This window comes from Gopherus evgoodei, chromosome 1 (assembly GCF_007399415.2).
Source record: "Gopherus evgoodei ecotype Sinaloan lineage chromosome 1, rGopEvg1_v1.p, whole genome shotgun sequence".
In the NCBI taxonomy this organism is placed as follows: domain Eukaryota; kingdom Metazoa; phylum Chordata; order Testudines; family Testudinidae; genus Gopherus; species Gopherus evgoodei.
The window spans coordinates 31,569,813-31,584,572 of record NC_044322.1 but is presented as its reverse complement, the minus strand read 5'-3'; the positions used below and the strand labels follow the sequence as shown (position 1 = coordinate 31,584,572).

The window sequence follows — 14,760 nt, the reverse complement described above, 5'->3', positions numbered from 1 at the left end:
GCACTTGTTGGTGCTGGTTGCTGTTCCAGTTCCGGGCCTGGGACTGGAGATGCTGTGGCTGTTTCAGTGGTAGGCATGGAATCCGGGTCCACTACCTCTGTCTGGGTCTCTGGTAACACAGACGGGGCCTCTGTGGACGGCTCAGGAACAGGAATGGGTCTGGAAGCTTGCCTGGTTTGGCTACGGGTAACCATTCCCACTCTCTTGGCCCGCCTCACCTGGTTGGCCAAGTCTTCCCCCAGTAGCATGGGGATAGGATAATTGTCATAGACTGCAAAAGTCCACATTCCTGACCAGCCTTTGTACTGGACAGGCAGTTCAGCTGTAGGCAAGTCTACAGCTTGTGACATGAAGGGGTAAATGGTAACTTTGGCCTTTGGGTTGATGAATTTGGGGTCAACGAAGGATTGGTGGATAGCTGACACTTGTGCCCCCGTGTCTCTCCACGCAGTAACCTTCTTTCCGCCCACTCTCAAATTTTCCCTTCGCTCCAAGGGTATTTGAGAGGCATCTGGGCCTGGGGATCTTTGGTGTGATGGTGGTGTAATGAATTGCACTCGCATGGTGTTCTTGGGACAGTTGGCCTTGATATGTCCCGGTTCATTACACTTAAAGCATCTTCCATCTGATGGGTCACTGGGCCGAGGTGAGTTACTGGAGACTGTTGAGGTTGAAGAGTAGGGTATCTGTGGCTTTACTTGGGTGGTATGGAGGGTCTTTGGCTGTCCTCGGTTGTAGGGTTTATGGTCTGTGTGCCCCCTGGGGTAATCGTTCCCCTTGACAGTAGCTTTTTTGCTTTCTGCCAGTTCCATCCATTTGGCTCCAATCTCCCCCGCCTCAGCGATAGTTTTGGGATTTCTATCTTGTATGTACCGTGTGATGTCTTCAGGAACACCATCCAAGAACTGCTCCATTTGTATGAGGAGGTTCACTTCTTCCAAGGTTTGAATGTTGTTTCCTGTTAACCAGGCCTCATAGTTTTTTGCAATGTAGTAGGCGTGTTTGGGAAATGACACCTCTGGTTTCCATTTTTGGGTTCTGAAGCGCCGACGGGCATGATCTGGGGTTATCCCCATCCGGTATCTGGCCTTGGTTTGAAAAAGTTTATAGTCATTCATTTGCGGCTTGGGCATTTCAGCTGCCACCTCTGCTAAAGGTCCACTGAGGTGTGGCCTTAATTCTACCATGTACTGGTCTTCGGGGATGCTGTACCCAAGACAGGCTCTTTCAAAATTTTCCAAGAAGGCCTCGGTGTCATCACCTGCCTTGTAGGTGGGGAATTTCCTGTGCTGGGGAGCAATAATTGGCGCCGGGTTGTTAGGGTTGGCTGGCACATGCAGCCCAGCTTTTGCCATCTCCAGTTCATGTTTTCTCTGTTTTTCCTTCTCTTCATTCTCTTTTTGGTGCTTTTCCATTTCTTTTTGGTGCTTTTCCATTTCTCGGCGGTGGGCCACCTCTTCTTCTTCTTGCTTCCTTCTGTGGGCCAACTCTTCTTCTGCTTGCTTCCTTCGGTGGGCCACCTCTTCTTCTTCTAGTTTTCTTTTGTGTGCTGCCTCTTGGGCTGCCTGTTCTCTTTGGAAGGCTGCCAGTTTGAGGCTTTCTTCCTTTTCTTTCATCTCCATCTGTCGCCTGTGTTCAGCGTCTTTGATTTGTTCTTCGGCGTCAATCTTTGCCTTAGAAGTCATGGTTCCTGTTTCTTGTGTTGGGGTGCCCTCCGGTGTTTATTTTCTGAACTGCAGGCTCTCTGTTGCCTCCTGAAGTCTGCCTAGCAACAGTGCTTTTTTCCTTTTCTCTCTAGCTAATGTTCAATGAAGGGAAACCAGAAAAACCACTTTATTTGCATGCATATAAGTGCTGGTACTTGCCTGCTAATGGGAGGGCTATTGCATGACAAAAGACCCTTAACAGTCTTCTCGCTTAATATGCAAACCACAACTGCTAGAGAGAGCAGAAAAAAAAAAATTCTCTCTGGTTCCCTTTTAAAACCAAACTGTTTCTCTCTGCTAAAAAGCCCTTAGCAGAGAAAAGAAAAATATAATATTCCTACTGGCTTCTGGATTCTGTCTATATCCCGCCGCTGCTACACCATGTTATAACCTTATTCCCAGATTCTGGACCTTAGCGTCCAAAATATGGGGGTTAGCATGAAAACCTCCAAGCTTAGTTACCAGCTTGGACCTGGTACTGCTGCCACCACCCAAAAAATTAGAGTGTTTTGGGGCACTCTGGTCCCACTGAAAAACCTTCCCTGGGGACCCAAGACCCAAATCCCTTGAGTCTCACAACAAAGGGAAATAATCCTTTTTCCCTTCCCCCCTCCAGATGCTCCTGGAGAGATACCCAGACACAAGCTCTGTGAAACTACGCAGAGTGATTCCCCCTCTCCGTTCCCAATCCTGGAACACAAGCACTTTCCTCTTCACCCAGAGGAAATGCCAAATCAGGCTAGCAATCCAACACACAGCTCTCCCCTTGATTTCTTCCTCCCACCAATTCCCTGGTGAGTACAGACTTAATTTCCCTGAAGTAAAGAAAAACTCCAACAGGTCTTAAAAGAAAACTTTATATAAAAAAGAAAGAAAAAATACAAATGTTCTCTCTCTATTAAGATGATACAACACAGGGTCAATTGCTTAAAAGAATATTGAATAAACAGCCTTATTCAAAAAGAATACAAATCAAAGCATTCCAGCACTTATATTCATGCAAATACCAAAGAAAAGAAACCATAGAACTTACTATCTGATCTCTTTGTCCTTACACTTAGAAACAGAAGACTAGAAAGTAGAAAGTACTTCTCCAAAGCTCAGAGAAGCAGGCAGGCAGACAAAAGACTCAGAGACACACTTCCCTCCACCCAAGGTTGAAAAAATCCGGTTTCCTGATTGGTTCTCTGGTCAGGTGTTTCAGGTGAAAGAGACATTAACCCTTAGCTATCTGTTTATGACAATCCCCCACTGGAATCTTCTGGTTTGGAAAGAAAGTTCCTGCTTGCCGCTTTCTGTACAGGCTAGTGTTCCTGAAAATGTGTGCATCATGCATCTTCCCGGACCACCCTGCTTTGTTGTCAGTGAAATGCCTACGGTGATCCAGAAGCACCTGCAATACTATAGAGAAGTACCCCTTTCTATTGATGTACTCTGCCACAAGATGGTCCGGGCCCAAAATTGGAATATGCATGCCGTGTATCACCCCTCCGCATTTAGGGAATCCCATTGCAGCAGAGCCATCCACTATTTCATGCACATTGTCAAGAGTCACAGTCCTTCGTAGCAGGATGCAATTAATGCCCCTGCACACTTGCGTTAATACTGTCCCAACAGTGGACTTACCGACTCCAAACTGACCAACCAGTAGCAGTCCAGAATTGCCAGCTTCAACGCCTTGATCACCATGCACTTTTCCATTGAGAGGGCAGCTCTCATTTCGGTGTCCTTATGCCAAAGTGCTGGGGCGAGCTCCGAACACAGTTCCAGGAAGGTGTCTTTCCACATCCAAAAGTTCTGCAGCTACTGCTCATCATTGCAGACTTGCATAACAATGCGATCTCAGCAGTCAGTGCTTGTTTCCTAAGCCGAAAAGCGACAGTCCACTGTGTTCAGCTGCTCCATGAATGCCAGAAGTAATCTGGTGTTTCTTTCCATGGCACGTAGCATGTAAGGCAGCTCTAATTCCTGTTCAGATTGGGAGATCATGATATACCGCATGACCATCTGCAATGTGATTATACACAATGACTACGAGAGTAGTGTGGGATCCATCCTTTCATACAGTGGTGGCAGGTGAACAGTAAATAGGGGCCATTGAAAAATGTCACAAAAAGCAGTCAGAATCTCATGGAATGCTGGAATTGAAAGAACTGCATCATGGGACTTGATCCATGATGCACTGCAATCCATTCCGCTTTCCCACAACTCCTAGCTGCAGAAGGTGGCAAGTAGCACTGTGGGATAGCTATCCATAGTGCACTGCCCTCACTATCGATGCTAGAGCACCAAGCGTGGACTTGTTTGGCTGACAGAAGGAGCGTAATATGAACATGCACAAGTGATGTAATTTTAGCACTTCTTGATCATTAGCATAACTTTTGTTGACAAAACTGTAATGTAGACAAGGCCTCAGTACTTTTCACCTGAAGAAGACCTCTGTGTAGCTTGACACTCACACCAACAGAAATTGGTTCAATAAAAGATACTATCTCACCTACCTTGTCTCTCTAATTATGGACTTACTTTTTTACTAAAGAAAATCCATTGGAAAACTTACACTTTGTCAATTGCATTGTGCACATAAAATGAGCACAAAATACTATAAAAAGAATTTATATACATCTTTTAATATATTTCCATATTTAAATCAAATGAAGTCGGGCAAGACTACAAAACCCATTAAAAACAGTAAGTTTCCCTCTTTGAGGAGATTTTTTTTTTCCCAGAGCAGGAGTCCAAAACTAATGGTGTAATTCCACAATGGAACTTCCTTGTGAAATTATATTTATACTCTTAATTCCTAGATTTTGGACTTGCTGCATAACTCCTCCCCCTGAAACCCTAAAACATCTAAACTTGAGAAAATTTAGCTGTACCAGCAAATCTAATACCTCTCCAAACACATCTAACTTGAGGGGCAGGGAGGGAGGTTGGTCTCATTGCATATCCTAACATGATTATATTAATCCAATTAAAGATTACTTGCAGAGAGGAAATCTTCCATCTCTGCAACACCACCAGGAATCAATGCGATTTCAGTACTTCATTCTGGTACCATGCTGTTTTCTTCAGGCAGTTCTAAATATCCAAAAGCTTTAAAGCGTGTCTGTTTCCCTTCTGTCTAATACTAAATCTAACATGTAATATTGATAAATGCCATTTTGTGAATTCAAATATCTTAGAATGTCACCAATATATGTTTTGTTACCTGAAAAAAATGATTGACAGAATATTAATTGCCTGTAAAGTTCAATTATTTATGAAGAGATGATGGGGACGTTTGCCGTTTTTTACATATAAGTAACTGAGCTCACACCAAGGTAAAGCAATTTTTAATATTTGGCACAAAACAAGGAAGTCAGTCTTCTAAAAAACTTACATTTTGAAAAAATTACTTAATATTTTTAGTTGAGAGAAATATCCTGTAAAATTGTAATAATAGTCTGGTTTTAGTATCAGATTTTAAACTGTTGCAGTCCCATAGAGCGACTTACAGGTTTCTATAAAACTACCTCTAGCAGCAGCAAAGGCAGTTATGCTTTAATAAGATAATAAATATGTTTAAATACCCTTCGTTGTACTTTGCAATGATATTTGGTATTAAAATAGGAGGACTAAGAAGAAGAGAAAATTAAAATTTTCCCCATCCTACATAAAGTGTAGATATTTCTCTAAATTCCGAGCAGATTTCTGGTTTCTTTGGTGGCATCTCTTTTCCCCTAAGCTATAGAAAACTGTAAGTTGGTGAAGTCTGGGAGCCGTTGGAACTGCTGTGCCCCCTAACTATTCAACTGGGTTGGCCTTTCTCACACTGCTCTCTGCTGGTGACCCAGCCAGCCTCTCTAGTCCTTGTTATCACCCAACACTACAGTAGGTGGCGCCACATACCAAACTGAGTTATCTGAGTACTTTACCTAAGCCACTCATGGACAAACTGGAGGCCACTACCCAACTTCCCAGCTCTGAATCCCTACTGGAGTATAAACTCAGAATTATACCAACTTGCACTGCACAGAGATCTGTATGCTGCAAGCTTAGTAATTCATTCCCCCCCCTTCCCCTCATGTGGGAAAGATGTGCAACAGCCTTTGTTTACCAAATTGAGATTTTCCCAACCACTTCACTTAAAAAACACTGGTTAATATAAAACAAGTTTATCAACTACAGAAAGATAGATTTTAAGTGATTATAGGAGATGGAGATAACATAAGAACAGCCATACTGAGTTGGACCAAAGGTCCATCTAGCACAGTATCCTGTCTTCCGACAGTAGCCAATGCCAGGTGCCCTAGAGGGAATGAACAGAACAGGTAATCATCAAGTTATAACAAACAGATCAAAGCCTAGGAAATTAAAGAAAAATGCAAACAAAGCCTAATATACTAGACAGATAGGATTTGAATTAGCAATAACACCCTGACTGATGATACAAGCAGTCTACTAAGCTCCCATTTGGAGGCTAGAAATGCCTTTAGCCTGGGACCAGCACTCCCCCCAGTTCAATTATTGTTTCTCAGGTGTTTCCAGTGTTCTCTTGCATGGCAAATGAGGTCAAGAGATGATGTCACGCCCTATCTTTTATAATCTTTTCATATGGTGGGAACCCTTACCGCCAAGCTAAGTTCCCAGCCCAGTTTGTAGAAAAATACAGGTATGAAAATAGAATTCAGTGTCATGTGATCTGGTCACATGCTTTGCTGAGTCATAGCAGCTGTTATCTATAGACTCTGAAGTGTTCCCAGGAAGGATCACCAGGTGGGGGAAAAGCTTCTCCTATGACCTATTGTTTCCCTTAATGGCCCATTACCTTGAATAGGTCCTTCACAATCAGCTGTCTAGACTGAAAGCATCTTGCCTAGTGGGTGTCACCCAGGTGTAACCACATTTGAAATACAGATACATCACCAATATTCATAATTCCTGATATGAAAATGATACATGCATACATATAGGATAATCGTAGTCAGCAAATCATAATTTTTCCAATGTCACCTCACATGACACATTATGTAGAAGGTGCATCCTAATTATGTTATAATTACATTATAATCGTACCACTATGATGAATATGGAGTAAAGACCGCCACAATCAGCATTTAAGAATATTTTTTAATTAAACTAATATTTGGTAGGAAAGGTCCCCCAGATTGGTGGAAGGCTCAGTGACAGTGAAGTGTCTTTGCGAATAAATTTTGTTTCTCTTAGTGAAGATATCCACCTGTGTGGAGCAGACAGCTGCTGGGAACTCTCAAGCAGTAAAGTGATTTTTTTTTTCACCAACCAGGAAAGAGAATATTCTCTGGGGTAAAGGAAAAGATAGTTCTTTCAGGGTTGTTTGTTTGTAGTATATTATAAGGTAAAGACAGTCTCAGGGTATGTCTACACTATAGTTAGATACCCATGGCTATCCCATGCCACTTGACTCAGGCTCACAGAGCTGGGGCTAAGGAGCTGTTTAATTGTGGTGTAGACGTTCAGGCTTAAACTGGAGCCTAGGCTCTCCAGAGCTCAGACTGCAGCCTGAGCCTGAAATGTCTACTCTACACCACAATTAAACAGCCCCTTAGCCTGAGTCCCATGAACCTGAGTCAGCTGGCACAGGAAAGCTGCAGGTGTCTAATAGTAACGTAGACCTACCCTAAAGAGCTGTATCTATGAAAGACAACAGTGAGTTACAGATTGATTGATTGTTTGTATTATGGAAGTGCCTAGGATGACTCAACTAAGATCAAGGCCCCATTGTACTAGGCACTGTACAAACAGAATAAGAAACATTTTCTTCCCCCAAAAAATTCATTCTAAAGTTCTGTTTATTTCCACTGTTGTAGTAGACTTTGTGGAATGGATCACATTGTTCTTAGCAGGAGACTTGATGGAGGCATTGTAACTTGATGTATTTCCATTATGATCTATCTGGAGATGGTTGTCTTATGCCTTTCAACCTTTTTCTGACTCCTGTATAAGTCTGAATGTCTGTCTTTCATCATATTCAAGTTTTGTTAATTAAAATCTAAAAGCCTGTCCCTATCCAGGATATGAAGTTGATATTCAAATGAGTATTTTGGCTTGCACACAGAAAAAGCATTAAGAAATAAACTGATTTAAGTAGAATTGTGTTCCTCGTATTTATAAAATCAGGAGAACATCTGAGTGATTGTCTGCAAAGTGGTGTAATGAAATATAGAAAATAAAGTTTCTTTCCCAAAGATCTCCCAAACCACTGACTCTTGTAGCTGTTGTGATTCCGCTTAGAAAACAGCACTTTAGTGTCAGCAAAAAAAAGGGTACTTCTAAGGCAGTGGTGGGCAACCTGTGGCCCACTGTTTCCCGCATCTCCCTTTGGCCAGAAACAGTGAACCGCGGTCACTGGGAGCTGAGGGGGACCGTGCCTGTGGACGGTCAAAGTCAGCAAAATGTCACATGGCCTGCAATCAGATTACTCTGAGGTTACCCACCGCTGTTATAAGAGCTGAAATGATGGCTTAATCATTGCTTGTAAAACTGTATATGAATTCAATTTTTTCCTCTGATCTTTGATCAGTGGACACAGTTTGGGTGCAGTTAAACATTTTCTTTTACCTTTTGTTAGTAGAAAAGATGCTACTAGTTTGAGTGGATATTCCCTTTCCTTGCTGCTGGTTACAGTGGTATTCTCCATTATATTTTACCTACTGGTGTAAGAAAACAGTAGCTGAGAGTCTGCCTTAAAGTATGTGTGGGTGTAATAGGAGGCTATTTCCTTTATGCAGACGGAGAAAGGATCCTAATGTGAATGCCTGAACTCTGAAAGAACTTTGATACAGTTCTTTGTCAAAAGGAATGCTACATTTGCTTTTAAGGAACATAACCAGGCAACCTCAGAGATGTATTTTATATCAGGCTAAACAAGTCCAAATTTGCTTGCATGGTTTTCTACATTTGAGTGGGAAGTCTATCATTTCACTGGAATACCTGCATTCCTGAAGATTTAGTCTTTCAGATGGCAGGCTGTCAATCTCAGCCTCTGACAATCTGGGTATCCAGAGCCCAAGCATACAAAAAGTGCCTCTATGGCTTGTGGACATTGGGGTCTCTGAGTTATCAGAATAAATAGTAATCTTGTTCTTCTATATTTTCCAAGTAACCCAGGCTTAGAATGGAAAGGAGTGCATATATGAGGTTGTCTGACCAAGGAAAGGAGAAGATACCTTCTTCCAAGTGCAAGGGTGACAATGCTGGGAGCAAGATCAGTGGATCTCTTCTGTTCCAGGAGCCACAGAGATCTATTTGTGGTTGGAGCCCCCTGACTGACTGTAGATAAAAATATAGATTGGTCCAACTCCTCCTCTTCTGTGGCAGATATCTTCTGTTGAGAAGACTACTGCGTGGCTTAGCTTGGATATATGACCTTGATGGATAAGCCCTTGCACCCAAAATATTCAGATTTGTTGTGGGTTCTGGGTTTAGTCTGGAATATTTTCTTCCATTGTGGCAATTCAGGTGGGCTATTATCTGTTGTCATTTTCAGTCAACATTGTGGAGGTCTCCTGCAGAATCTTGAAGGAAAAAATCTGTAGCATTAAGCTTTAAGCAGGAGGTCTGATTCTCATTTAGGCCTGGGGGAAACACCTACCCCCCACTGTAGATGCAGCTAGACTGATGAAAAAATTCTTCTGCCTCTTGGAAAGATGGATTACCTACATCCAGGGAAAAAAGCCTTTCCATTGATGTAGGAAGCATCTATACTACAGCAGCACAGCAGTTGTGCCACTGTAGTGTAGAAATACCCTTACGCTAAGGCCACCTTGAACTTCTCTGGCAGCATAAAGATGCCTTAAAGTAGGTATAAATATAATTTAACCATTTACACAGCCAGAGTGGGGTAAAATGGTCTTATTGCGATGAGAATCAAGACCAGAGTGTGTTAAGGGCACTGTGCTTGAATGTTAGGGCTTTCACCAGTAAGAACTTGTCTACACAGAGGTTGCACTGATTTAAGTTAAATTAATTTAAAACTGCTGATAGCTGTTTAGCTTGCAACTCTAAATTTTACAGGTGCAGGCTAAACCAATATGAACCCAATTTAAATAGACTAAGCAAGTCCACACACAAAGCATATGTCTTCACTTCCGGCCGGATCAGCGGGCAGCAATCGATCCAGTGGGATCAGGATTTATCGCGTCTAGTCTAGATGCGATAAATCGATTCCCTGAGCGCTCTCCCGTCGACTCCTGTACTCCAGCTTGTCAAGAGACGCAGGCAGATTCGACGGGAGCAGCACCAGTCGACTCACCATACTGTGAAGATACTGTGGTAAGTAGATCTAAGTACATTGACTTCAGCTATGTTATTCATGTAACTTAGATCGATCCCCCAACCTCACCCCCTCCACCCGCAGTGTACACCAGGCCAAAGTTTCATCAGTTTAACTAAATTGGTTTAAAAACATGTCTGTGATTAAACCAGTGTAACTTGGTATGTAGATCAGGCCTTAGTCATTCAAGTAGTTGTGTATCTATATTCCTTCATCTTTTAGGCTATGTCTACACCTAAAATGCTACAGTGGCATCGCTGCAGCTGCGCTGTCGTAGAACATCAGTTTAGACACTCACTACGGTGACAGGAAGGAGTCTCCTATTGCTGTAGTTAAACCACCTCTCTGAAAGGAGGAATTCTGCCAACCTAACGCTGTCTACACCGGGGGGTTAGGTCAGCATAGCAGTGCAGAAAAGACATTAATTTTATGAACTAGCCTATTGCTGTCATCCAGAGTCTTTGCCAAACTGAAACATTTTCACATCCCTGAGAGACATAGCCATGCTGATGTAAGCTTGCAGTGTAGCCCCCGACCTTACTTTGGAGATCAGAGTGACAGTCAGTTTGGCAAAGACTCTGGATGACAGTAATAGGTTAGTTCATAAAATTAATGTCTTCTCTCACTTCAGGAATTATTTCTTGATTGGGATATGTAGGAGATTCTCCAAAATCTGTGGAGTAGAGAGGTGAAGAGGGAGCTTTTTCATTCTGAATTGTTTTCTTCAAATCCAAAGTTTGTTTCAGGATAGAGCTAGGCCTGTTTGTGGTTTTTTTTTTAATGGCAATACAAATCTGGAATACCCTTCCTAGTATATTTCTGCAGGCATAACACTGAGTATAGCTATTACCTTATGACATAAAAATTTTTGCATAGCCATGAAGATTTTTTTAATTTTCTCAGGGCTGAGTGGAAAGAACAATGTCAAAAACCAAGATGATTTTAACAGAGTCTAGTTAGCACATGAGGGCAGGGTGGAAAATAAGTTTTCTTCCACTCCCTGCCTCTGCATGTGCAGGAGGAGATTAAGTAGCTTAGGTTCAGCTGCTCACTACACCCACCTGCATGATAAACCTAGCAAATACAGGGATGTAAGGGGCTCTTTTTGACACCTTATTCCACTCTGAGTGCATAGATAGTCACAATCTGGACCAGGGGTATGCAACCTATTGCACGTGTGCCGAAGGCGGCATGCAAGCTGATTTTCAGTGGCACTCACACTGCCCAGGTCCTGGCCAGTGGTCTGGGGGAGCTCTGCATTTTAATTTAATTTTAAATGAAGCTTCTCAAATATTTTAAAAACATTATCTATTTTACATACAACAATAGTTTAGTTATATATTATAGACTTCTGAAAGAGACCTTCTGTCATAGCATTCCCTCTCAGATCTGATCCTTAAGAGTTCAGAAAATGAGATACTAGCACCTGAATCCTCTAAGCTTAATTACCAGCTTAGATCTGATAGCACTGCCACCATCCAAAAATATAGTGTTTTGGGGCACTCTGACCTCCCCAACCTTCCCTGGGGACCCCAAGAACCCAGATCCCTTGGGTTCTTAAAACAAGGAGAAATAAACCATTCTCCACCTTTCCCCCTCCCAGAATTTCCCTCCCTGGGCTATCCTGAGAGATACTGATCCAACCACTTAATCACCATACAGAGAAGCATCTCTCTTCCCTTCCACAAAGAGGCAAACAGATTCAAGGAAAACAGAGAGAGATTCTATCTCTCCCCCCTCCCGGTGAGTTATCCCAATCCCCTGGAATAAAACAAGGGAAACAAGAAAAAAAATCAATCAGGTTCTCTAAAAAGAAATCTTTTAATAAAAGAAAGGAAAAAGTAAAGAATTATCTCTGTAACTTCAAGATGTAAATATAACAGGGTCCTATAGCTTACAGACACCAGAAAGAGACTTCCCCCCCAGTACCAATACAAATCAAAATATTCCCAGTAACTACACATATAAACGTTAACTAGCCAGATCCACAATTGCAAATAGAGTAAAACAGTCAAAAAGCCTAAACCACCTGTTTTTACTTACTATTTGAAAAGAAACTTAGAGAGCCTGTAGTACTGTCTGGTCTCTCTCAGACCCTCCGAGAGAAGAACACACAACGGACAAAGAACACACACAAAAGCTTCCCTCCACCCAAATTTAAAAGTATCTTGTCTTCTGATTGGTCTTCTGGTCAGTGTCCAGTTCCCTGCTTGTAACCCTTTACAGGTAGAAGAGACATTAACCCTTAACAATCTGTTTATGACACCTTCTAAAAATGTTAAAATGTATTACTGGCACACGAAACCTTAAATTAGAGTGAATAAATGAAGACTCGGCACACCACTTCTAAACTTCTGGATTATATGGTGTCATTTTCATTTGCCATAGAAATGAGAAAATTCCAACTTTATAAACTAATACAAAGGAAAATCATGTAGAAAATATTGCCTGATTCATTTAATGAAATATGTATCAACTCTGTGGAGTAAAATTATTAGATTCAATCTAAACCCAGTGAAAAGTTCATTAATGGACAAATCTTAGCAGTGATGCACATTATTTACGTACTAAATCTTTCAGAATTTTTTTGTGGCATTAAGTTGTTTCTGAAATAACATTATAAAATCAGTGACTTATTTTTCCATTTCAGTTTTAGGAATATATTGACAAAACCATGGACATCAACAGGATGGACAATCAACCATGGACAATCAACAGTGGAATTTCTGTTCCTGAAAAGAAAATCAACTCCTTAGTAGCTGAAGATCATGCTCAGCAAATTCTAAATGTATTGCAAAGTTTCAGAGAAAATAATATCTTTTTTGACTTTAAAATACTTGTGAAAGATGAAATAATCCCCTGTCATCGTTGTGTACTAGCAGCATGCAGTGACTTTTTCAGGTAAGCCTAATTCTAATGTAATTTTGAAGAGAGTGGATATTTTTAAATTCTTGGTGGTTAAATATAACCACAGAAATTAAGATAAATCAAAGTGACATATCTATCCTCAGCATTTTGAGCAGAGTAATCATTCATATTAAACTGAGATCCAGTCATGCATATTACCAAAAAATGGAGTGACCCTTTGTCTGAGGTGCATACAGTAGTCTGCATTCTAAAATGTAACTATAGAATCCTAATTAAATATTGTGCACTGGGAAGACTGTGCATGTCTTTTGTATCTGTATTTGAATGTCCACAACACAAAATATGGTTTGACTTAATGTGGGGAGGGCCAAACCCTATACCTCATACATTCTTATTGTAGAATGCCCACAAGTAGATCATGAATATATTTATTATTATACATTTTTCCATAACATTATGGAATAAACTTCACAAGGGCTTTCTCAGATAAGTAGACAGTAGACTGATGATTAAGGGGTGACTGATGTATGTACATGGGGAACAAAATTTTTATAATCGGCTCATCAATCTGGCAGACAAAGCTATAACAAAATCCAATGGCTGGAAGTTGAAAGTAGACACTTTCGGACTGGAAATAAGGTTCTTTTTTTTTTTAACTATTAGGGTATTTGCCGTTGGAACAACTTACCAAGGGTTGTGTTGAATTTTGTGTCACTGGCAAATTTTAAAATCACAATTGGATGTTTTACTTAAAGATATGCACTAGTTCAAATAGGAATTTATTCAGGAAGGTCCTGTGGCCTGTGTTATGCAGGGGGTCACATGAGATGATCACAGTGGTCCCTTCTGGCCTTTTGATCTATGAATGAATCTATAAATGCCGTAAGAATGACTGAAAAAACAAAAATCCCAGCAATTTTTCAAAAACTTCAACTAAACGCAAAATCCAGCCTCAGATTTGTGGCCTTCCCTATGGTAATTGTAGCCATAAATTAATTAATGAATAACTAACACTTATCTATGTACAGGAGTAGTCCTTTCCTTTATAATATGAATGATCTTCATTGCCAAAAGACCCTGGCTAACCTGTGTTTCAGTAAGGCACAAACCTGCAAATTTACACTGAAAGATTTCTAGGTTTACTGTTCAGTGAGGCAGAAAATTTCAATATTTCTGTTGTTATGAAAAGCAAAACTAGTACAAGTGAGATTACGTTTCCCAGAGATCAACAGAGGAGTAACATTGCTGCCCAGTTTTACCATGGCATACATTTAAGCCCTGGGATACTTACTGCTGATTGCCTCTCCTGCCAGTTTCTCCACTTGCTCCTTTAACTGAAAACAAATTCTCATTCCAGCTCCTACAGGATTGACGAGGAACTGGCTGGTCACACTAAGGCCATGTCTACATCTAAAATTTTGCAGCGCTGGTTGTTACAGCTGTATTAGTACAGCTGTATAGGGCCAGCGCTGCAGAGTGGCCACACTTACAGCAACCAGCGCTGCAAGTGGTGTTAGATGTGGCCACACTGCAGCGCTGTTGGGCGGCTTCAAGGGGGGTTCGGGGAACGCGAGAGCAAACCGGGGAAGGAGACCAGCTTGATTACCAGAGGCTTCCTCCTTCCACGGAGGTCAAGAAAAGCGCTGGTAAGTGTCTACATTGGATTACCAGCGCTGGATCACCAGCGCTGGATCCTCTACACCCGAGACAAAACGGGAGTACGGCCAGCGCTGCAAACAGGGAGTTGCAGCGCTGGTGGTGCCCTGCAGATGTGTACACCTTCAAAGTTGCAGCGCTGTAACTCCCTCACCAGCGCAGCAACTTTCTGATGTGGACAAGCCCTAAGTGTAGCAGGAGACCTTTAGAAAGGCTGCCTCCATAACCCTACTT

At 41.6% G+C, this 14,760-nt stretch overlaps 1 protein-coding gene across 2 annotated transcripts in view; it reads left to right on the top strand.

Moving 5' to 3' along the window:
* Positions 1-14,760, top strand: part of KBTBD3 (kelch repeat and BTB domain containing 3) — a 48,923-nt gene that overhangs the window by 12,050 nt on the left and 22,113 nt on the right. The window contains exons 2-3 of one of the 2 annotated variants that reach the window (XM_030560635.1): positions 9,744-10,001; positions 12,653-12,903. In XM_030560635.1, the coding sequence (XP_030416495.1) occupies positions 12,677-12,903 (227 nt within the window). In that variant the 5' untranslated portion in view covers positions 9,744-10,001; positions 12,653-12,676. The remainder of the gene's footprint in view (positions 1-9,743; positions 10,002-12,652; positions 12,904-14,760) is intronic. The other variant, XM_030560643.1, reaches the window with a different exon arrangement.